Source organism: Pongo pygmaeus, chromosome 17 (assembly GCF_028885625.2).
Source record: "Pongo pygmaeus isolate AG05252 chromosome 17, NHGRI_mPonPyg2-v2.0_pri, whole genome shotgun sequence".
Lineage (NCBI taxonomy): Eukaryota > Metazoa > Chordata > Mammalia > Primates > Hominidae > Pongo > Pongo pygmaeus.
Window position 1 is genome coordinate 21,883,952 of NC_072390.2, and position 25,282 is coordinate 21,909,233.

At 41.5% G+C, this 25,282-nt stretch overlaps 1 protein-coding gene across 11 annotated transcripts in view; it reads right to left on the bottom strand.

The window, feature by feature from the left end:
- Positions 1-1,027: 1,027 nt before the first annotated feature.
- CEP192 (centrosomal protein 192) overlaps positions 1,028-25,282 on the bottom strand; it is a 130,149-nt gene continuing 105,894 nt past the window's right edge. For 7 of the 11 annotated variants that reach the window (XM_063653346.1, XM_054460249.2, XM_054460248.2 and 4 more), the window contains 9 exons: positions 24,737-24,842; positions 23,804-24,011; positions 20,721-20,800; positions 19,232-19,327; positions 12,333-12,452; positions 11,792-11,913; positions 9,535-9,664; positions 8,396-8,454; positions 1,028-1,438 (listed from right to left, as the gene is read on the bottom strand). In XM_063653346.1, coding sequence (XP_063509416.1) covers positions 1,300-1,438; positions 8,396-8,454; positions 9,535-9,664; positions 11,792-11,913; positions 12,333-12,452; positions 19,232-19,327; positions 20,721-20,800; positions 23,804-24,011; positions 24,737-24,842 — 1,060 coding nt within the window. In that variant the 3' untranslated portion in view covers positions 1,028-1,299. Of the gene's footprint in view, positions 1,439-8,395; positions 8,455-9,534; positions 9,665-11,791; positions 11,914-12,332; positions 12,453-19,229; positions 19,328-20,343; positions 20,437-20,720; positions 20,801-23,803; positions 24,012-24,736; positions 24,843-25,282 lie in introns of those variants that run through there. The other 4 variants (XM_063653347.1, XM_063653344.1, XM_054460251.2 and 1 more) reach the window with 2 other exon arrangements.

The following is a 25,282-nucleotide window of genomic DNA, read 5'->3' on the forward strand; positions in this document are numbered from 1 at the left end:
TAATTTTTTGTATTTTTAGTAGAGACCGGGTTTCACCGTGTTAGCCAGGATGGTCTCGATCTCCTGACCTCGTGATCCGCCCGCCTCGACCTCCCAAAGTGCTGGGATTACAGGCGTGAGCCACGGCGCCCAGCCAATCATTGCTCTTAAACTGTAATTAGTTTAAGTCATCCAGCCAGCTTTCTACAAGCCCCGAGGTCTTTCCACTCCACATAATATCCAATTGTGATCATCCCTGAGCTATTACACAATCTGGGATTTTGTTGCTTCAAAGTCAAAGGCAATGAGCTGGGGCTCAGAAAGCTTCAAGAGACTCTCACCCTGTCTCTACTAAAAATACAAAAAATTAGCCGGGTGCTGGGGCGGGCGCCTGTAATCCCAGCTACTCGGGAGGCTGAGGCAGGAGAATGGCATCAACCCGGGAGGCAGAGCTTGCAGTGAGCCGAGACTGCGCCACTGCACTCCAGCCTGGGCGACAGAGCAAGACTCCGCCTCAAAAAAAAAAAAAAAAAAAAAAAAAAAAAGAGACTCTCTAATAATGGTGAGAAGAGCAATTAATAACTACGTTCCTCCTGGGTAAAACTGTGTCACCACCTTGACCTCAAGCCTACCGCAGACTGCTCTCGGGGCCTGCTGTTTCTCTCCCTGTATCCCGCTGGAACCTACCCCATCTGTACCAGCTTCTGCAGCAGTTGTCCTGTCTAGCTTTATATACAGTATGTGAGCTCAGAGGAGAGGTAAACACTCAAGATAACAACGTGGGAACCTCTTCACTGTGTTTGCACAGACTATGAAGACTTCCCCTCAGTAAAATAACCAGCTGCTTGAAAAGTAAGTTGTCCTTTCTACTCTGGGCAACTGGCTAAACGACAGAGGAACAGAGAAGGAATTTCTTAGGAGAAAGGAAACTGTGTGATGGAGGATAAAAATCACAGAACAGACCCAGAAGCTTGAAAATACTTAACAGAATAAAGTGGTATTCTAATTTCTGTATGACAGCGTAGAAAAAGACAAGCTCACTGAAAAATTTCTGGATATACCGCATTAAAATATATTCCATATTTATTCAGAATATCATAATCAATGCAAACACAGAACTCTTCTCACCTGTAAAAGTTAAGTACAATACTGTAGGCTAGATACATATTTCAGTCAAGTCTTCAGTATTAGCTTGTAAAAAAAAATCTACAATTATAGATATCCATCATACAAAATATATATACAAAAGCATAATTGTAGTGTAGAAAGATAAAGTTAACAAAATACAACTTATGTAATTTACACAAAAATGTATTTTAGTTAATTTTTTCCAAGAGCTTCACCAATTAGTCGAATAGCAATACTCTTGCCTTCATCTGTTTGAATGACAAGCAAAGCTTCAAATTTGCCTGCGGACTTCGGTTTGAACTGCACGGGCATGTTGATGTAATGCTGGGCTCTAGAAAGAGAGAGGCACATGACAGTGGCATGTCATGACAGCACCCGCGACCCTGTCCCAGGCAGCACAGTGCCTGGCTCAGGTGTTGAGGAAAGAGCTCGGTCAAGCCACATTCAGCTTAAATGTATTTATAATTTCTTGGATGCTATTATTTAATGAGAAAATAACACAAAGGAGAGAAAAATCTAAAATTGGATTAAAACAGTATTGCATACATATATATATTCCTGGCTATCCAGTAACTATTAATATATAAAAAGGAAAATAAGAGGTCTAAACTATCATACATACAGCTTTGTATTCTGCCTGCAAAAACTATCCACCTAAGAAAGGGTTCGGGAACACCCTAAATGCCCGTTTTACTCAGTCCAGATAGCATATTGCACTGGAAAGATTAAAACAACTTGTCCCAACCCTATCATTAATGGGCTGTGCAGTTTTTGCTCTAAAATTCATATGATCCTTTTTTTTGAGACAGAGTTTCACTCTTGTCGTCCAGGCTGGGATGCAATGGCATGATCTTGACTCACTGCAACTTCCACCTCCCAGGTTCAAGCAATTCTCCCGCCTCGGCCTCCCGAGTAGCTGGGATTACAGGCGCCCATCACCACACCCAGCTAATTTTTGTATTTTTAGTAGAGGCGGGGTTTCACCATGTCGGCCAGGCTAATCTCAAACTCCTGGCCTAAAGTGATCCACCCGCCTTGGCTTCCCAAAGTGCTAGGATTACAGGCGTGAGCCACCACGCCCGGCCCGAAACTTTCATCAAAAATATTCTAGAAACTTTACTTTCAGATTACAGTACATAGAGGCAGGTAACGCGTGCCCTATGGTTAAAAACAGTATTCTAGGGGGTTTGTTTTTGTCCCTAAAACTATGTCCTAAGGGCTTCAAAATACACCTCAAAATATGCAATTTAACAAGTTATTCACAGTGTGAATGAGGCTACACACATATTACACATAGCCCATGTGATGTCATCAACCTCTAGGCTTAGCCGTTTTTAAGTGAAAGTTCTGAGCTCACAGGGAAGGTACTTCACCCCTTAGTCTCGTCTCAGAGCTGTGTGTTTTAAAGGCTGGCAACCAGAAGTGATGTACGTTTCAGTTTCCAGCATCTGTCCTGAAAATCCCAGCAGTGTCACTCTTGGGTGCACAAGAGTACGCCGGGCACGAGGTTTAGAAAACAGCTTCAGTATTTCAAAGCCCTTTTCCTGGATATAACTGGTAACACAGATAGTGTATGTTCTTAAATATATCTATATAGAGCAAAGGTGTGTATGTGTATCTATATGTTTTTATTTAAAGTCTGGGTTATTTTCCCCAAATGCATTACACTTGTTTTACCATGTCAAAGATAATGTACTTTTTAAAAAAAATCTAACCTGGCCTATGGCATTAGCTACAATTTTCTCTTTCATGGTGGTGGTCAATACTTGGATAAATATAGTACCATTTCCCTATTTAAGAGGCTTTATAACTTATGAATTACTAAAAATAATAAAATATCCCCCAAAAAATCTCTGGAAGAACTCATTATTAATAAATTTCATCACAGAATATAGAATTGTTCTATATTAAACTGAAAATTTAAGTATATTGTGATTAAAAATATATCATCTGCTTTAGATTTACAGATACACTGAATAAAATGGAATGCAATTTAGAAAGAACCACAACATTTAATACAGCTATAGAACACTCCCAGCAAGATGGATATATTTTAAAAAGTACTTTGTAATACTATTATTAAGAACTAATTTAATCTCTACACACACACATGGGAAAAGGTAGCAGGAAAGTCCTCTGAACCCAGTGGGGAGGTCTAGTTCAGATCCTCTCTCTAGCTAATGATAGATGTAATTGCAAAGGCACGCAGAGCAGAAATGCATCTAGGGAGCAGAGAGGCCATCAGGCTGTGCACGCTCAGCCCCGAACTCCCTGCAGGCCCCATCTACGTGGAAAGGGCTTAGTGGAACCTACTAATTCTAGCAACTACACTTCCTTCCTTTCTTTCAAAACATTTTTTTTTTCAGACGGATTCTCGCTCTGTCGCCCAAGCTGGAGTGCAGTGGCACGATCTCAGCTCACTGCAACCTCTGTTTCCCTGGTTCAAGCCATTCTCCTGCCTCAACCTCCTGAGTAGCTGGGACTACAGACATATGCCACCAGGCCCGGCTACTTTTTTTTTTTTTTGAGATGGAGTCTCGCTCTTTTGCCAGGCTGGAATGCAGTGGCACGATCTCGGCTCACTGCAACCTCTGCCTCCCGAGTTCAAGCGATTCTTCTGCCTCAGCCTCCTGAGTAGCTAGGATTACAGACATGCGCCACCATGCCCAGCTAATTTTTGTATTTTTAGTAGAGACAGGGTTTCACCATGTTGGCCAGGATGGTCTTGATCTCTTGACCTCGTGATCCGCCCGCCTCCTAAGTGCTGGGATTAAAGGCATGAGCCACTGCGCCTGGCCTACTTTTTGCATTTTTAGTAGAGACACAGTTTCACATGTTGGCCAGGCTGATCTTGAACTCCTGACCTCAGATGACCCGCCCGTCTTGGTCTCCCAAAATGTTGGGATCACAGGCGTGGGCCACCATGCCCGGCCCAAAACATTTTTTATAAGAACAGTTTCCACAGAAAAAAAGCCAGTACATTAGCACATACAAGGTACCACCATTATCAAAGAAACCGAAAAAGCTAATAAAATTTGTTCCCACACATGGGTGAGAAGTCACTGCAGCTCAATGATAAGTCTATTCCTTGGCTTGTCACTTTTCTAGGAACTGTCCTTCTCTCCCAAATGACATGCAGGGTCTGCCAGGATTGTGCACCTTGCACTGTGCAAGGACATGAGGGCACAGTTGAGGTGAAACCTATTAGCTACAACACCTCAGCTGGGATTAGATGTTCATAAAACAATAGGTTAAGAGAAAGATGCTTTTTGGGACTAAGTAGAAACATAAATTCTTTTAAAAAAGATATAAGAAACAGATGATCCCTCAGAACCCTCAAAAAAGAACCTTTACAAGAAAACCTGTTAGTAAGGTTTCCTTTTCCCTATTACCTTACTTATCTATCATACATTCGTGTTCACCCACCTCTGCACTGGGCAAAACCCCTGTACCTTCTTGGGGGAACTCTTCAGCCTCCTTAAGCTAGAATCAGCTTACAGCCTATAAGGAACAGCCACTTTCCTGTGCTAGTGCTGGAGCTTTCAGAGAGCAGCCCCACCAGGCCTTGCGGTGGCCTTGGAAAAAGTGCATATTTGTAAGTAATCATCTCCTGTACCCTACAGATGACTACCATCCTATTATTACTTTGGAAATGTGTAGTTAATGGTGTCACAGAGCAGACAGTGATCTAACAAATGAAAAATGTGATTAACTAAAGGCTGGGAATTGCTTCTCAGGGCTTTAAGAACACAGATTTTGTTCCACTGCCAAGGCAAGCTAACTGTTGCTTTCATCTGGCAATTATGTTTTGTGAGCCTTTGTCTAAAGTCACAGTGTCTCGTGTTTGGGACAAATACAACAGCACACAATGCCGTTAAGTGCCCATGACTTCAGTTCTGTGGTAAGAGCTGTCACTGGGGTTCCTGTGGCATCTGCCTCTACTGTCCTGCTGCTTCTCCAAGGACAACACAGGTCATTCTCTGTTACAAAGGAGCCAGTGTTTCCACCTTTCTTTGCGTAAAATAAAGTTTCCTATAACCCAGAGTTTAGTTCATTTAGTTAAACAGATCACAGAATTAGTGCTTTATACACATGATTTTCTTACTCATACTTTACCAAATTTACAATGAACTGCTGCTATTAAAGCTGAAATCGGTACTATTATGCATTTACCCTGTAGTCCTATAGTGATAGTTAATATCGATGAAGACTTTCTGGAAACTCACCATAATCAGAATAACTTAAGTGTCTGCCACTAATAGAGTACAAAATTATTTCATTCAAATTTATCTTCAAAGCATTAAAGTTTTAAAAGATTTAAATATGTTCAGAGTACAAACTATGCACCTTGCAATACTACTTTAAATGCTAACTTAATTGAACTGTCCAAATTTTGCTTAATTTAAAAATATTTTCTCACGTTTCTAAGTTCCTTCAGATGCCATTAATGTGACACAGGCTGCACAGGAAAGCAGGGCTGTAATTTATGACTCTTAATTTCAAGCACTGGAACGGCAAGTCTACAAGTTAACATCCACAAAAATGTCTACTTTTACATGACCAGCAAGGAACACATTTCATATCTCAAAAGTGGTTTATAGAAAACAAGTTGAAGCTAAGCAAAATGTCATCTCATTTATAAAATTTGAGTTTCTCATTAAAAATGTTTTAGGCATCTTTCAAAAATCCCCTTATCTGATTTCCACTCGGTTAGTCTTGTCCCTACACTCCATATCAGAAATAGACTCTGCCATCTGTAGCACTATTGTGATGAAATAGGTTTAGGTTCTTTCTCTGGAAAGAGTCAAATCTGAATTGGCCCACAAATTTTGGCAGAAATGCAATTCTTTAAAAAAAATCTGTGAAGGCAAATTAAGCAAAGAATATAACATCAAAAAAGAATTTGAAATGACAACGTATTCAATAATGAAAGTTGGAAAATGACTGTTTAACTGCAGGAAAGTTTTGACTGCCTCATACCTAGCCATAAAATGGAGAACAGTGACATAAAGCTATAATTTAACACGTTTATTTTAAATAATGATGCTTTATCAAAACTACAGATGAGGATGAGGTATATATAAATATTGTTTTTTTAAAGTTGGTACTAGACTCTTCAAGATAATTTTTTTAAATGAAATTTTGTTTAGAAGCTTTTAAAAGTATTTTATTTATTTATTTATTTATTTTTGAGACAGAGTTTCACTCTTGTTGCCCAGGCTGGAGTACAGTGGCGTGATCTCAGCTCACTACAACTGCCTCCCAGGTTCAAGGGATTCTCCTGCCTCAGCCTCCCAAGCAGCTGGGATTACAGGTGCCCGCCACCATGCGTGGCTAATTTTTGTAGTTTTAGTGGAGATGCGGTTTCATAATGTTGGCCAGGCTTGTCCAAACTCCTGACCTCACATGATCCACCCACCTCAGCCTCCCAAAGTGCTGGGATTACAGGTGTGAGCCACCACACCCGGCCTAAAAAAATATTTTTTACGGTAAGAAGAGCTCCTTGAAATAAAAATCTAAAGTCCCTCCAATTTGTGACAGATGTATGCCAGTTTATACAGAAGTATTCCATTGATCCACTGCATGTTTAAAAATATACCCTGCAAAAAGCTGGTGAAGATGTGGGATGTGAACCAATCTGAGGAAGCAGAATGAATAATGCAGTTATGATAAAATTTGAGTTTAGATAATAACAGTGTTCAGGATAATTTATTCAGTATCTATTTGTACTCAGTTACTAAAAATAGTTACAACAATTAGAAATTTAAATGATCTTTTTCTGAATAAACTAATTGCCTCTGCAGTTGTGCTACCATGTATTTTAGTAGTTCCAACCTATTATTACGCACATTAGAGCATCACTAGTCTCAAATCAATTGGGGCAGCCTACAATAACTGGAGAGATCCACAGACTACTATGAGAGGAGAACTTGGAGAACAGAAGTTGGAAAACTTGGATTTGGCTGATTTTTAAACTTGGGCCTTTCTCTTCTATGTAATTGTCATAGGGATTAAATGAAGACACACTGATGATAAAATGAGGTTCTATCAAAATCTGTAGAGTGAGTGTTGATGCATCCTGCCAGCCAAGGTCACCTACAGGGGAGATTCAATGATGATGATGATGATGTTAACACCTGATGCTTGCTATGTCTGGGCATTATTACCACGTCTCTTACATTCCTCACAATTCTATGCTGTCAGTAGCTAGCACTGGCATCTCCATTTTACAAATAAGGAAATTGAGGCCAAAGAGTTTATCAAGTTTATGATAATTTTTAGATGTATTCATTGTTGAATTTTCAGAACTAAAATCTATAGTGTGTGCCTTTAGGTCAGTCTCCTCGGAGGGAAAGGAAGGGTTTAGCCCTCAAGCATATTAAAATATTTTATAGTCCATAGGAGAAGGAAGAGGTGGTGTGAGAGATAAACGAATAAAAAGAAAGAGTAAGGTAAAAGGAACAGTCCTCAATCAAGCCATCTTTCCAGTATCCAGGGCTGTGAGTGAGCTTCAATTGTACAGCACCGCTGGTCTTAGTAAATGCATAAATGGCAGGCCTACAATGTTTGCAGAGTGGTCAAATTTTCATAGAATAGAACATGTTTCTAGAATAGTCTCCTAATGCTAAAATGAGAGACTTTACAATAATTAAATGACTTAAAGATTCAAAGATGAAATTAAAATTATTCTTCAGCATTAAGCCCAACAGAACCCTACTATTAAGTTCTAAATAACAGTGACAACCCAGTTTGAGAGTTCAACCTAAATGTGCATCATATAGAAAAGAAAATTAGCAAGGATGACAAGAAAATGAGGCCCTGATTAAGAACAGTAAGGAGTGTCTAAAGAATGGCAATTGGAAAACACCACAATAAAAGTTTTCCCAATTAACCCGGAAAGGTTTTTGTCCCAATTAATGAAAATCTAAGTCCTTGACTCTCAGCATACCAGTGAAAATAACATCTGAAAGAGGAACTACTCTAAAAGTCAATCTTAAGATAATTACAGCTCTGAGATTTATGTGGCTGCAAATCCTGGGTGGGAGGAGGCACACCAGCCCAAATGCTGTGCACTGCGGTACTGCTGAGTGCACCACGGACGGTCAGGAGCTGTCCCCCTGCAGGCTCCTTTTCTCTGCTTCTACTTGCGAAGACTCTGCCTAATGCTGTTTGGTGCTGGTGAGGAATACGGAGGACCTGCAGCAGAGGAGACCTCACAAGCCCCAACTCCCAAGAGACAAAAGTCCTGCATCGCTGATGAGAACACTGTGATCTGCGATAAACTTACCTCAAAGAGTACTTGGAATGTTTGACATAGAATGGCTCTCTGGGACTCAAAAACTTCAGCTGGAATTTAATAGAAAACACTTGATAAAGTTATGAAAATCAGATCTTTTAGCATATATAAGCATACCAAGCATTTATTTATTACAGATACATTTTGTAAATTTAGGTATTGCCACAAAATTAGGTAGGACAATAAATGCTAATGTAATGAAAACATATTTAAGAAAATTTTAACATGAACTTAATCTAGTTTTAACTAAAGTAAAAGTTGTCCAGAAATGTGTGTGTATAATAGTACAGAAGAAAAAGAAAAAGTTAAAAATTAAAATATAAAACAAATTTTTGATTTTCAAGTAAAGGGTTATAAAATTCCAGTGAGTTTATGTTCAAATACAATATTAAGGAATTTTTGGGGGGATGGGGGCAGGGTCTTGCTCTGTCACCCTGGCTGAAGTGCAGTGGCACAATCATGGCTCACTGCAGCCTCAACCTCCCAGGCTAAAGCAATCCTCTCAGCTCAGCCCCCACAAGTAGCTGGAACTACAGGTATGTGCCACCATGCCCGATTAATTTTTTTTTTTTTTTGGTAGAGATGGAGTCTCACTATATTGCCCAGGTTGGTCTCAAACTCCTGGGCTCAAACAATCCTCCTGCCTTGGCCTCCCAAACTCCTGAATTACAGGTGTGAGTCACTGCACCTGGCCTTACATTGCATTTTTAAAAATTACCTCATTATGGCCGGGCGTGGTGGCACACGCCTGTAATCCCAGCACTTTGGGACGCCGAGGCGGGCAGATTACGAGGTCAGGAAATCAAGACTATCCTGGCTAACACGGTGAAACCCCGTCTCTACTAAAAATACAAAAAATCAGCCAGGAGTGGTGGCGGGTGCCTGTAGTCCCAGCTACTCAGGAGGCTGAGACAGGAGAATGGCATGAACCCGGGAGGTGGAGCTTGCAGTGAGCCGAGATCGCACCACTGCACTTCAGCCTGGGCGACAGTGAGACTCCATCTCCAAAAAAAAAAAATTACCTCATTATTACAACTTAAATATAGTCTATAGAATCATCAGGAAAATGTTTGTTATCAGAGTTGAATGCATGTATTTTTCCAAAACCCATAGTAATATTTCCAACTTACTGAGTGTGTAATAAAAGAATTATTTCGCAGATTGACTTTAAGTGTCCGTGATTCCCCCACACTAGTCGGCAGGAACCTGTACACATCCTCTGGGGCATAAACTCCACGAGCAGTCACATCAAGCTGCCTGCTTTGGGAATAGGTGTAAAAGTTAAGAATCTGAAATCCACAGTAACTTAAACTGTTTTTATACATTAAAATTATGTAGTATTGCATTAATTTGTGTTTTTCCTGGCGATTTATTTCAAATATAAGTTTTGTAATGACAACTTATCTAATTTATGTGAAGAGGATGACAGCAGGAATCCTCTCATAAAGGGTGCTGGATAGGCCTCTCTCTCCTCACAGCCTGGGTCTCTACCTGCCAGAAGCCCAGTTTGTATGAAGGTGGCCCTTTAACCTCAGTTCATTTCGCTTCGCCCCGTCACGCTGCGGTACCAACAGTACTTCACTATCACAGGGACACAGGCTGCTCCAAGTGCCTGATGCAGGTGTGGCCTCCAGGCAATGTTTGCTGGTGGTGGCACTGGCTCTTGCCTGGGCTTCCCAAACCCTGCACAGCTGCCTCCCCTTTCTCCGGCCACTCCCGGGTCTCTGCAGGCTCCCCTCCACCCCCAACTCTCTGCACATCTGACCTTCCCCTCACACCTAGCTCGGCACCCCCCAGCAGTCCTATCTATTCAGTCACTACACAATGGTCCCTCAGGATAGCTCAAACACCTTCAGTCTCCACAAATACAAAAATGAACTTGTGATTTTTGTCCTCAAACCTGATCCTCCACTTGCGTTTGCTGAATTAAGGTATCTGGGAGCCAACCCTCTCACAGCCATCCCCCTTTACCCAGTCCATCGCAGAGGCCCTCCTGTCTCCAGTCTGCCCGTTCTCTTCCTATTCCTTGACACTATTTTACTCCTGGACTCCTTTAAAATAGCCCCTCCTCACCTCCTTCTTATCAGTCATACCACAGCCAGGGGATTGTCCTACACACGCATACCTGATCATGTCACTCCCTGGCTTCCCAGCTCTCCAGAAGAGCAACCACCTCCTAGGCCCAGCTCTGGCTTTGCCCCCCACCACTCCCCTCTCACACTGAACTTCTCCTGGGAACTTCTCCCACCCTCCTCACCTAGCCCGTTTCCACTCATCCTCCTCAACTTAAATGTCCCCTTTCAGGGCAGTCCTTCCCAGGTTTCACAGACCAAGCTGCCTCTGTCACTTCTCCCAGTTTCTCGTTTGTTTCCCTGCAGCCCATGTGGACTCTGGGTTGGCGAGGCTGTGTCTCCAGAAGGGAGCCGTGGAGGCGCGGGGCTCAGAGAGCAAGAGAGAAGCAAGGGATAACAGCCCAGAGGGAGTGTGCCAAGAACATGCATTCATTAAAGGGATCTAATTTCTTCCAAATGCATTATTGGCTCCCATTAAAAAATAAATGACTAAATTTATATTAAATTCAGCAGATATTTAACATATATTGTCTTTCCAGGCATCCTCCTCAAGAACTTAATTAGACCTAATTACTAGTTAATTAAGGATTATAAGAAATATTTTCATAAGGTAGAATACTAAATAATATTCTCATTAAAGCTATATATGCAGCTGGTATAAGTTTTACATTTTAAAGCTTTTTAAGAATCTACTTTCATATGCTGCTTATGGGAACATAAAATGGTACAACTATTTAAGGAAAACTATTTGGCAGTTTATTTTAAAGTTCAACACATGGTTATCATGTGACCCAGCAATTTGGGGTAAAATTAGGTATTTTTACTCAAAAGTAATGAAAATGTATGTCATCTTTAGAAATGCACATACAGTAATATTCATAGCACCTTAATTAATAATCATTCCAAATTATAAGACATCCAAAAGTCAACAGGAAAATGAATAAATTGTGATACGTTCATTTAATGGAATACTAAACAATAAAAAGGAATGAACTATAGGTACATTCAACAACATGAATGGATTTTTAAAAATAGTATGTTTAGAAAAAGAAGCCAGACACAAAGAACATATACATACATATGTATATATATGAAGTTCAAGCAAAATGAATCTATGATGACAGAAATCAGAACAGGACAATTCTTGACTGCAAAGGGACACGTAAGAACTTTCTGGGCGAGAGGAATATTCTGTATCTTGGTTGGAGTGCTGGTAACACATGTGAACTCAGGTAAAGTCATCGAGCATTTTACTGACTCTATTCGTCAATAAAGTACTGGGAAAAAACTCATAAGAATGACAAAAACAACATACTCAGGTATGTGAGCAGAGGCCTCTGACGCAGCTTGTCTTCGGGGCTTCACTAAATGATCTATTTTAATGAGGGAATCCGTGGAAAGGCATGCGTTTTCAGGCTCATTTTCTGCTTCGATGCTCTGTACAGAAAAATCACAGGGTAAGAGAGAAGAAATAAAAACTAAGAAAATATACGGACATTTACTTATTTGAATTCTATCATTTCCTTTGAAAAATTTTAAAAGGCAATTTAAGATTTTTAAATCCCCTAAATTGCAAGCTCTGTACTCTGTACTGCCTCTCTCTCGTGTGCCCACGTGCGTACATGATGCACACACACACAGAGTTTCTTATATAACTAAGTCAAACATGGGTTTCATGGGCTTTATGAATAATACAGCCAAATCCAGTCCTCAAACATGCCAATTAATAAAGACAAACAAGAAAATTAAGATTATAGGGCTATATTCTGCATTTTCAGGCCAATTTTTCTTGTTAATTTCCCTTTCTGTTTTTAAAATACAGACAATAATTTACTTAAATTCAGTGTACTACTCACTTGTCCAGAGAGTTGGAATCTCAACGTGTGTTTCATGTGAGGCTCCTTAAGAGGGTGACATTCAACATCCCAAAACTGGGCATAATCCCCCCTACCTCTGGGCAAAAATGTGATGGAGACCTACAAAATACATACAGAAGAGAAATTTAGACACTGATCATTAAACACAGTGGTAGCTAGATCACCAGTTTAAAGATTCGGTATGAAAAAAATTAAAGGAACAAATACTTTTGCACTGGCTAGTTTTCCCACTAATTGAAAGAATTTGGACAATTTCATTTCTAGCGGGTTACTATACCAGATCCAAAACACATTTTTGCTTAAGGATTTATATAACATATTTCTTAAAATGTACAATAAATGCTTTACTGTGGGGGGAAATGTTATCAGAAAGCACTAAAGCTGTCAAGCACAACACCTACACGAGGAAGGTCCAACCACAGACCCGCAATTGTCTTCCCTTGCGTGCTTATGGAACCCTCTGCTGGCCAAGCAGTACCAGGACAAAGGCCTCACAGCGGCCAGGAGCTGTAGAGGACTGACAACAGTGAGGGGGGCGGCGGCTACAGGAGGCAGAACAAGACAAGCGCCAGACGCTCCACAGTGGCAGCTTGCATTATGATTAGCTTCCAAATGTCAGTCACAGCCAGTGACCCTGGGCACATAGCTCAGTGATAAACACACCCTGCATGTGTACAACCTGTAAAAAGCTCAATCATGAGAAAACTGTAATGTTTAAAAACAGCATTTTATAACAATTACCAATATTAAGAGCCTTAGCTTTATCAAATAATTTAGTGTTGATAATACTGATCACTTAACAATGAATCAGGTTAACAATGAATCAGTATTCCTGAGTCTGGACTTAAACATTAAAACACATAAGTGGCCTAATTTCTGCCCACGCAGAACCTTAAACATAATAACCCAGCCAGCCTGAGCTCAAGGCTTTTGAGAGCCTGGAGGCAAAAGCAGGACTGGTCAGGGAGAGGAGAGCATCTGACTAGAGAATTACACCACCAGGGGCTTGGACTGTAAGAAGATGAAGGAAGGAAAGGGTGAAAAACAAAGGAATGGGTAAAAACCACCACTGGGGACTACGGGACTATAAAATCCTAACTATACCCCTTCAAATACCAAAAACACAACAGAACAGAGGAGGGGAAAACTAGTATTACTGCATGTTACACCCTAGGCACATACTGGGAACTTTAACATTCAGTATCTCAGCTAATCCCCTGGCAAGCAGGCTCTACTTTCTCTCTATAGATCTGCCTATCCTAGACACTTCACACAGATAGAATCACACACCTGTAGGCTTCTCTGACTGGCTTCTTTCACTTAGCATAATGTTTTCAAGGTTCATCCATCTGGATATAGCATGTACCAGTAACTCCATTCCTTTTCACTGCCAAATAATATTTCATTTTACAGATATACCAGATTTTATCGACCCATCAGACATTTGGGTGATTCCCACTTTTTTGTCTACTGTGAATAACACTGCTGTGAACACTTGTGAACAAGTTTTTGTTTGAAAATCTGCTTCAACTTTTCTAGTGTATATCCAGAAGTGGAACTGCTGGGTCATGCAGTAATTTTATGTTTGGCTTATTGAGAAACTGCCAAGTTATTTTCCATAGCAGCTGTACCATTTCACATTCCCTCCAGCAACGCATGAGGGTTCCAATTTCCCCACATCCTCACCAACACTTGTTATTTTCTGTTTTTTTAAAACTCACAGCCATCTTAGTGGGTGTTAAGTGATACTTCATTTCTCGTTTTGATTGCATTTTGCTAATGACTAGGAATTCTAAGCATCTTCTCACATGTTTATTGACCACTTGTATGTTTTCTTTGGGAAAATGTCTATTCAAATCCTCTGCTCATTCAAAAAATTGGGCCATTTCTTTTTACTGGGTTGTAAGAGTTCTTTACGTATTCTGGATACAAGTCCTTTGTCAAATATATCATTTGCAAATTTTTGTCCCTATTCTGCGTCTTTCATTGTCTTGATGGTGTTGTTTGAAGCACAGATCTTTTTGATTTTGATAATTCACCTATTTTCTCTTTTGGGGCTTGTGCTTTACTGGTGTCAAATCTAAGAAACCAATGCTTAACCTAAGGTCATGAAGATTTATTCCTATGTTGTCTTTTAGAGGTTTTATAGCTTTAGGTCTAATGTTTATGGTCTATGGTCGATTTTCAGTGAATCTCTGTATATGGTACTAGGTAAGTGTGATGGTTAATATTATGTGTCAACTCAGGCCGGGCACAGTGGCTCACGCCTGCAATCCTAGCACTTTGGGAGGCCAAGGCAGGCGGATCACAAGGTCAGGAGATCAAGACCATCCTGGCTAACATGGTGAAAACCCGTCTCTACTAAAAATACAAAAAATTAGCCAGGCGTGGTGGTGGGCGCCTGTAGTTCCAGCTACTCGGGAGGCTGACGCAGGAGAATCACTTGAACCCAGGAGGCAGAGGTTGCAGTGAGCCGAGATTGAACCACTGCACTCCAGCCTGGGCAACAGAGCGACACTCCATCTCAAAACAACAACAAAACCCCACAAATATTAGGTGTCAACTCAATTGGATTGAAGGAGGCATAGATGGCTGCTAAGTATTGTTTCTGGGTGTGTCTATGAGGGTGTTGCCAGAAGAGACTGACATTTGAGTCTGCCAACTGGCAGAGGAAGGTCCACCCTAATGTGGGTGAGCACATCCAATCAGCTGCCAGCAGGCTAGAAGGAGGCAGGTGGAAGAAGGTGGGATAACCTTGCTTGCTGAGTCTCTTGGCTTTCATTTTTATTCCAAGCTGGATGCTTCCTTCCGTTCCTCCTGCCCTTGGAAATCAGACTCCAAGTTCTTCAGCCTTTGCACTCTGGGATTTACATAAGTGTTTGGCCAGGGGCCCTCTGATAGTTAGTTTGGCCCCAGACTGAAGGCTGCACTGTTGGCTTCCCTCTTTTGAGGCTTTTAGACTCAGACTGAGCTGCAACTGGCTTCTTTCTTCCCCAGCCTGCAGACGGCCTATCGTGTGACTTTGCCTTGTGATCATGTGAGTCAATTCTCCCTAATAACCTCCCTTTCATATATACATATATCCTATTAGTTCTGTCCCTCTGGAGAACCCTAATACAGTAAGGGTCTACCCTAATTCTTTTGCATGTGGCTATCCAGTTCTCCCAGGCACTATTTGTTGAAAAATATTCTTTCCCCATTGAACTGTCTTGGTGCCCTTATTTAAAAAAAAAAAAAAAAAATTGACTATAAATATTAGGGTTTATTTTGGGACTCTCATCCTATTCCATAGTTCTGTGGAACTATCAATACCACACTGTTTTGTGTAATGTGGCTTTGTAGTAGGTTTTGAAAGCAGAGAGTGTAAATCCTCCAATTTTGTTCTATTTCAAGATCATTTGATTATTCTAGGTCTCTTGTATATCTATATAAATTTCAGAATCAGCCTTTCAATTTTAAAACAAAACCCAGCTGGATTTATTTCTAAATTAGTTTTTCTGTTTTATTTAAACTTAGATTTTAATTACAACTGTGCACTAAATCTTAGAATAAACAAAGAATAAAGTGGGCTTAGATTTTGGTGCAATTTTTTTGCAGGGCAGGGGACAAAGTTATACAATGGTATAAGGTGTACAAATTCTCAGGACAACCCATAAAGACCATTTTGGAAAACATATTTGAGGGGTTCATGAAAGAGGCATTTTAGAAGTCTTTGATATTTAAGTCATTCTTTTTGCAACACATTTACCTTTAATTCTTTTAAAGTTTTTTTGAATTTTTGACTAATCTCATTCTGCTAGATTCTCACTTGACAAATGCTTTTCTTGTAAAATTGTCTCTTTCCTGCCTTGGTCAATTTTGCCAAAGGTTTGTCTATTATTATTATTTTTTCCAAAAAAGCAGCTTGGGAGACGTTAATCTTCTCTCATTTCTTTGTTTTTAATTTTACTACGTTTTGCTTTAGAACATTTTTTTTCTTCTTTCTTTGGATTTATTGTTATTTTCACCATTCTTCAAATGACTGCTTAGCTCATTAATTTCCATTTTTTTCTTTTTAAAATAGATGCATGACACCTGTATCTTTACCACTATGGAAAATGGGCTTATTGTTGTTCCTTTTTCCTTTTTCAACTTTTATTTTAGATTCCGGGGTACATGTGCAGGTTTGTTACCTGGGTATACTGCACGAAGCTCAGGTTTGAAGTATGAATGATTCCATCACCCAGGTACTGAGCATAGTACCCAATAGTTAATTTTTCAGCCCTTTTCCCACTTCCAGTAGTCCCCAGTTTCTACTGCTGTCATCTTTATATCCATGAGTACCCAATATTTAGCTCCAACTTATAAGTGAGAAAATGTGGTACTTGGTTTTCTATTCCTGTGTTCATTCATTTAGGATAATCGCCTTCAGCTGTATCCATGTTGCTACAAAGGTCATGATTTGATTATACGGCTGCACAGTATTCCATGATATACATGTACCAATCCACCATTTCTTTATCCAATCCACCGGTGATCAATGGTGGATTGATCCATGTCTCTGATACTGTGAATAGTGCTGTGATGAATGTGCAAGTGCATGTATCTTTTTAGTAGAACAATCTGCTGTCTTTTGGGTATATATCCAGTAGTGGGACTGCTGGGTTGAATAGTAGCTCTGAGTTCTTTGAGAAATCTCCAAATTGGTCTCCAGGGTGGCTGAACTAATTTACATTCACACTAAGTGTATAAGCATTCCCTTTTCTCTGCAGCCTTGCTATCATCTATTGTTTTTTGACTTTTTGTTTCATTTATTTTTTTGGAGACAGGGTCTCACCCTGTCATACAGGCTGGAGTGCAGTGGCACAATCTCAGCTCACTACAACCTCTGCCTCCTGGGTTCAAGCGATCCTTCCACCTCAGCCTCCCAAGTAGGTAGGACTACAGGTGCGTGCCACCATGCCCAGCTAATTTCTGTATTTTTTGTCACCATGCCCAGCTAATTTCTGTATTTTTTGTAGAGACAGAGTTTCGCCATGTTGCCCAGGCTGCTGACTTTTTAATAATAGCCATTCTGACTGCTGTGAGATGGTATCTCATTGTGGTTTTGATTTGCATTTCTTGATGATTAGTGATGTGGAGCATTTTTTCATGTTTGTTGGCTGCTTGTATGTCTTCTTCTGAGAAGTGTCTGTTCATGTCTTTTGCTCATTTTTAATGGGGTGATTTATTTTGGGCTTGTTCAATTGTTTTAAGTTCCTTACAGATCCTGGGTATTAGACTTTGGTCAGATGAATAGTTTGTGAATGTTTTCTCCTCTTCTGTAGGTTGTCTGTTTACTCTGTTGATAGTTTCTTTTGCTGTGCAGAAGCTCTTTAGTTTAATTAGGTCCCATTTGTCAATTTTTGTCTTTTTTTATTACAATTGCTTTGGAGAAATTAGTCATAAATTCTTTCCCAAGAATAATGTCCAAAATGGTGTTTCCTAAGTTTCCCTCTAGGATTCTTATAGTTTGAGGTCTTATGTTCAAATATTTAATCCACCTTGAGTTAATTTTTGTACATGGTGAAAGGCAGGGGTCCAGTTTCATTCCTCTCCATATGGTTAGCCAGCTATTCCAGCACTATTTATTGAATAAGGAATCCTTTCCTCATTGCTTATTTTTGTTGACTTCGTCGAAGATCAGATGGCTGTAGGTGTGTGGCTTTATTTCTGGGTTCTCTATTCTGTTCCATTGGTTTATATGTCTGTTTTTGTTTTGCTACCATGCTGTTATGGTTACTGTAGCCTTATAGTATAGTTTTAAGTCAGGTAGCACGATGCCTCCAGATTTGTTCTTTTTGCTTAGGATTGCTTTTGTTATTCAGGCTGTTTTTTGGCTTCATATGAATTTTAGCATAGTTGTTTCCAGTTTTGTGAAAAATGACGTTGGTAGTTTGATAGGAACAGCGTTAACTGTAGACTGCTTTGGGCCCAGCTGGGGTTTTGATTGGGACTGTGCTGAATATGTAGATCAATTTAGGGAGTACTGCTGTCTTAGCAAGGCTAAGTCTTCTGATCGATTGACACGGGATGTCTTTCTTGTTGGGCTTCTTTTTGCAATACCGCCTCATACGCTGAACTTTATTTGAGCAATGTGCTTATCTCCTGTTCTTCTGCTTTGCTTCTGTTGTGGTTTGGGGAATGAACTAAACTACACTTGTAGAACTGTGTGTCTTTCCAAAAGAAGTGAGAAACTCTCTGAAAGCCTGTTACACAGACCCAGTAAAGTGCACAGTTTGCAACAACTGCTACAGCTGTTTTCAAGATTCTTTTACGGTCAGTTCTGAGTTCACAGCTACATTCTATAACTTACTTTAAGTCTGAATGTCTAATAAATGAGCCAGTAAGTTTCGGCAATTAGAATGAAAAAGTATATTGCTGAGGCCAAGTGGGTGATTAGTGTTATCAGGAAACATTTTAAGGGAATATGTCAGGTATAGAAATGAATTAACATTTAAGAGGGTCACAGTAGCTGGAGGGATCTGTCACCCATGAAGATATACTGTTGACTATGCCACAAATACCGAGCTGTTTTTGAGTAATGGCAAGTTTTTCTGGCTACGGCTGATAGACAAAACTCTCGTCTCCATCAGTGCAGTATGACTGTAAGCACTGGCAGTCTGTAGTCTTTATTGCTAAGTGTGCCGTTTTGTTTAGCTGACCACTTTTTCACGCGAAGACTATCTGCTACAGTGCATTGTAAGTGAGGCAGACTCTTCTCTTGTGTGCAGACTGGCTCTGTGAGTAGCACTGCTCCAGGTGAAACAAGCTAAATGGGTGGAATCAACTGAGGCACTCCTGGACAATTTACATGATGTTCTTACTAACTGCCTACGGAAAAAAATATCAAAACCTACTTTTTGGATCCCATGGCTTTCCAGTAGACCAGAAATAGGAGAACATCTGAATGCTGCATAGGTAGCTCTAAAAACATCTCCACTTTCATCAACTCCCTGCAAAGCAATCATTTAAACAAATTAAAAACCATAAAGCCAATGGATCAATCCCACAGAGACACTATTACCTCTACGGCTACTGAGAACACACCAACACACTTAGCAGTGGACAAGAAGAACACAACGTATTCCCAAAATGGGAGTGCTACCTGACTGAGCTCTGCAGAAGGCCATCATGCTGACTCACATCACCAAAGGAGAGGTCACACAAGGCGACTTTTATCACTTCCCTGGCTATAGTGATCTTTATAGTGAGGCTCATAATGCCTAACAACTATCTTTTCCTCAAAGACTCTGAAGACCCTGTTGAACGTGCATTTTAATAACTTATGCAATACCAGTTTCTAATTTTTATCTATTTATTTTTTTAAGACAGGGTCTGGCTCTGTTGCCTAGGCTGGTGTGCAGTGGCGTAATCATAGCTCACTGCAGCCTCGACCTCCTGGGCTCAAGCGATCCTCCCACCTCAGCCTCCCAAGTAGTTTTTAATTTTTTCACAGTAGGTCCAGAAACTCTTTTTTGTACACATTTTGGTAGTATTATGGCTCAAAACTGTTACTATCACACAAAATACATGGCAGAGAGACCACAGTGTTCTAAACACCACCAATGACACACCCACTGAATTCAGGCGGTACCCTGGTGGAGACTACTGCCATAGATAGTAGGCTAGACTCACTGGCAAAGAGCGCTCAGCTCCGCTTCCCGCACCGCTGGCTGGGAACATACGACAGCACTCAGAACACGAGGGGGAAAGCCATGCATGCGCACATACAATGCTTAGAAATACAATTTTTACATATTTCTCAAAATAAAGTTATTTCAGATAAAATCAGGGCTAGGAGACAGCATTAAATGGAGCAAACATGTATTTCCACACATATTCTCTAATTTGACTCTCAAAACCACCTTGTGAAAAAGACTAGGCATATATCATCCTCATCTAAAGAGAAAACCAATTAAATGAATTGGTGGAACAAATAACCAGCAAGGCCAGGTGCAGCAGCTCACACCTGTAATCCCAGCACTTTGGGAGGCTGAGGTGGGAAGATTGCTTGAGGTCAGGAGATCGAGACCAGCCTGGGCAGTGTGGTGAGACTTCATCTCTACAAAAAAACAAAAAGTTAGCTGGACATGGTGGTGCACACCTGTGGTCCCAGCCACATGGGAGGCTGAGGCAGGGGATTGCTTGAGCCTGGGAGGTTGAGGCTGCAGTGAGCAGTGTTCATACCACTGCACTCCAGCCCGGGCGACACAGCAAGACTTTTGTCTCAAAAAACAAACAAGCAAATAACCAGCAATATCAACCTATGCTCATAGTCAGTTTTTAGAACATCCTGGATAAAGTTTAAACATTAAAACGATTATATCTGAGGCAGTCATGACTGACCTTGACATAAGGTGGCGCTAAAGATGACAGATGCCATTTTACGTCTGTGGTGCCATGATTCTCGAGTTCCAGACAGCTCTCTAAAAGGAACACATGTATCATAACTCAAACTCGGAGAGACTGGAGAACAAGCAGATGACTGTGACAGGCCTTACTACCTCATACTGGGGTTAAAAAACCCCAATCATTAGATCCCTAAAGGAGTTCAACAAGAACCACAGTATTTTCTTAAAAAATCAGGTATGTCAGATATTCTCTTTTAGGTTTTATTACAAGTATAATGCAAAGATACCGAAGGGCTTATGCAGAGGAGCAATAAGATGATTTACATTTTTAAAGCGTTACAGACTGCTCTGTAGAAAAGAGACTGCAAGGCATTGAAGGGGACGAGGAAGCCCAGGTAAGTCATGGCTGCAGCAGTTTGGCTATGAGATGATGCACAGGGTGACTGCCTCCAGCTTGGACAGTGGCAAAAGGGAGAAAAAGACGTGCGCATGTGTGGCCTCTACTTTGAAGACAGGCTTCAAAGGACTTGCTGATGGACTGAGTGGGAGGAGGGAGGAAGAAAATAAATCAGAAATAATAACCAATGAACAGACAGTGGTGCTACTTACTGACATGAGGTTGAGCCTCGAGGAGGCATAGGGCCTCTCTTGGGCATATCACATCTGATGTGCCCGTGAGACGCCCACATGTGGAAGCCAAGCAGGCGCTGGGGTGTGATGCCTGGGCCCGAGCACACGGGAAGTCATGAGAGTCACAGGCCACAGGCCATCATCGTGCAGGAGAACACAGAGAGAAGGAAAGGCACAGGCAGGCTGGGCCGGGACCCTGCCAGTCTTCAGAAACCAGGGAGAGGAGTCAGCAAGGGATCCAAGCAAGAGCAGGTGAGGCAGGAAATCTTGAGCCCTGGCGCACAGCAGCTGCACGGAGAAGTCCTCCAAAGTGGAAGAGCAGTCGACAATGCTGGGAGGTCAAGTCAACCAAGACACAAAACGGACCCTGGATTTGGCACACGGAGCTCTTAAGTGACCTCCACAGGATGGGGTTCCGGGCATGAGGTGATGGCAGCCATGGCCTAAGGAAGTGAGGGCAGGGGGCTGCTGAGACAGGGGTAGCCACAAGGAAAGGGCGGGAGGGCCGAGGAAGATGCTTCTTAACCCCGTGATGGTGGAGTGTACTGGGTGCTGGTGGAGACGAATCAACAAGGAGGGAGAAGCTGATGGCTCTGGAGAGAGAGGGGACCACAGGAAGCCCCCCCCAAGAGGCGAGAATGGACAGGCCCGGTTCCAGGCAGAGGGTTCATCTGTGATGGAAACAGAAGCCTTTCACTGAGTCTCAGGGCCTGCCTATTTTTCACGTGTGAGGCAAAGTCAAGAGTTAGGAAGAGTGACAGCAGGAGCAGGGGAGGTGGCAGGAGCTCCCAGAGGAAAGAAGGGCCCCCAGCTGTGGGGGGGGGGGGGGTGGCGGGAGCTGCAGGACACACACCGAGGAGCAGAGGCAGCAAAGCCTCATGTGGAGGGGCACCAGGAACCCCCACCAGGGTGGAGCAGCTCCCTCCAGTGTGGTTTCACTGCAAGGGTGGAGGCAGGAGGAGCTAGGCTCCTGGGACAAGCCAGGGTTGGGATCTTGCCAGGCAGGAGCAGAGAGGGAGAGGAGCACCCGGCAGTCATGGAAGCCTGTGAAACAGCAACTATAAGGACAGACTCAGGAGTCCAGAATTGACAAGAGGAGAGGGGCATGGGCGGGCTGGGAGAGAGCACAAAACAGGCAAGGCCAGCGGGCAGGGGGTCTCAGGGAGGCCAGAGAACTGCTGTGAGCCCTCGGTGAGTGAGCTGAAGAGATGGGCGACAGTCAGCAAGTACCAGGCTCAGAGCGGGGAGCTTCAGGGCTGAACGACAAGGTCCAGGAGGGAGACCACGGAAGCAGGAGGCTGAGGCTGGGGACAGACAAAATCAATGGAGAGGCAAGAAGCTAGAGGGCAGGTGAGAGATGCACCCATATCCTCTCTAACAGGTCTCCCGACAACACTGCTCATTTAGCCTGAGCCAGCAGTGAGAGAGACAGATAGGGACAAAAATAAATGATCTCAGGACTCTCGAGGAATGGGAGCAATACAGAGTGCCTAACAGACAACAAACACCATGCTAACTGCTGTACATATATCACTATTACTGAACACGAATGCTCCTCACGTCCCAGTAAACCCATCCTAAGTTGAAATTATCCTAAGTGGAAAATGCATTTAATCCACCTAAACTACCCTAAGCCAAGCCTGCCTTAAACGTGCTGAGAACACTTACCTGAGCCCACAGTTGAGCAAATCCTCTAAAACAAAGTTCATTTTATAACAAGGAGTTGAATATCTCATGTCATTTACTGAAGACAGTGCACTGCAGAATACAGTATCAGCTGTTCACCCTTGTGATTGCAGCTGACTAGAAGCTGTGGCTCAGGGCTGCCACCGCCCAGAATCACAAGAGGGTGCAGCACCCTGTGTCGCTACCCAGGGCAAGGTCAAAAATCAAAATACGATTTTCACTGAATGCACATGGCTTTCACATCATCACCAGGTCAAAAAATGGTAAGTCAAGCCACCGTAAGTCAGGGTCTGCCCATACAGGAATTACTAAATTTATCCTTGAAGCCCTCTGTGGAAGAAGTTAACTCCAAAGGCCATTTTACAAATGGGGAAACTGAGCAAGTCTATTGGACCTGTCTGGAGCCTCAATGTCACGTGAGTAAGTGATGAAGCCAGGCTCCACCCACTGTCCTGTCTTCTTCATCTGCTAACTTATTAACAATTCTGGTCAAGGATCTGGTGACAGTTGCGCAGGAAAGGTTCTGACCATCAAATAAAACCTAGGATTCCTGGAATACACAGGGTTAGTAAATGCCAAGATTTCACATTTTAAGATTGTTCAGATCCCAAATCCAGCCCATCATTGAAATGATTGCTAATGACCACTTTTCTCCTGAAGTAGGAGGAAATTTGTATTTATCACCAACTTATGGCTAAGAATAAAGCATTAGACTCAATATATCAGCAGACATTTGAATTACATAATTTTGTGATACAATACCTGAAGTTTCACCAGGTTCTGTTGTAGGAAAAGTAATACTCTTGTTTCTTATTTCAACTTTTGTGGAAGGCGGTTTTGTCATTGGTTTGACCAAATGACTAACTGAAGGCTCAGATACTGGGGAAAGAATTCCAAATGGTTTGGAGGTCAAACGAGTTAAAAGTTCCACTTGAGTTAAATCTTCTCGAATTTGAACTTTCACAATTTTCTGAAATGAGCCAAATAAAGGGATAAGCTACAAACGTATCTATCATTTTAAATCAAATAATTCCATTTTTAAATCATGGTAGAGAAAAGAAATGCCAAACAAACGAAACATCAATAAATTTAGGAATTAAAGTTTATTTAGATCTCAAGGTAAATCTGTGACTCTATCTCCTCTCTCCCATTGCTTTTGTTTTTAAAGCAAATTTCGAAAATCAGTAATCACTTCTAGGCTCCACTCTCCACACCCATTCCCCAAGAGAATTGTTCTGATCACTACGGAAAAATTCTATACCAATGCTCTAACTAGTTGGCCTCAGAATACAAATAATCATGCCTCGGTATTCATGGGGGGGATTAGTTCCAGGATCCCCTGAGGATGCTAAAATCCTCAATGCTCAAGTCCTGTATATAAAGTGACACAGTATTTGCACATAATCTACATACATCCTCCCATACACTTTAGATCATCTCTAGGGTACTTATAATACCTAATACAGTGTAAATGCTATGCAAACATTTGTTATACTGTATTTATTTGTATTACTTTTTCCCCAAATAATTTCAATCTGTGGTTGGTTGAATCCCTGGATGTGGAACCCACAAATATGAAGGGTCAAGTACACTTTCATTTGATTTCTGAAATTAAGTGCTAATAAGGATTATGAAACTGAAGCTACAAACGGAATTGTCACTCAAAAAAAAAAACCAAACCACTTTTAAAAGTACCTTCTGTCCATCATCACAGTGTATATAGATCAAACCGCTCCACGGGAACATTGACTGTTTTGTGGATAAGGAGGAATTAGGACTCACAAGAATTTGTAGTTTACTCCTTTAAAAAAAAATTAATAAGAAAATTAAAAAGAGCCTGCATTTTAACAGCAGTAATCACAGGAGTTATAAATACTGTCTACCAGCCAATGGCCATTTCCTCACTGCTCAGGAAGAGCAGAGAACAGAGCTCACTCCCATGAGGCTCCCACATGGCTCCCACAAGCTCATCCCACCTCCACCCGACTCCTCACCAGCATGAACCCATGACGCAAGGGCAAAACTCATGTGAAAACAAACCATGCCTTAGGAATACCATTTTAAAAGCAACTCACGGTAAAAATTTCTAAAGCAAAAGACCAAGACTACAAAAGCTCTGAGCCACGTGAGAATAAAGAAGAATGCAAGCACAGCACAGGGAGAATGAAGCAGCTGCAGAGGAAACTGGAAAAAACGATGGGGGAGACGGAGAAGAAATGAAGAAAAAAACATGTTTCTGTA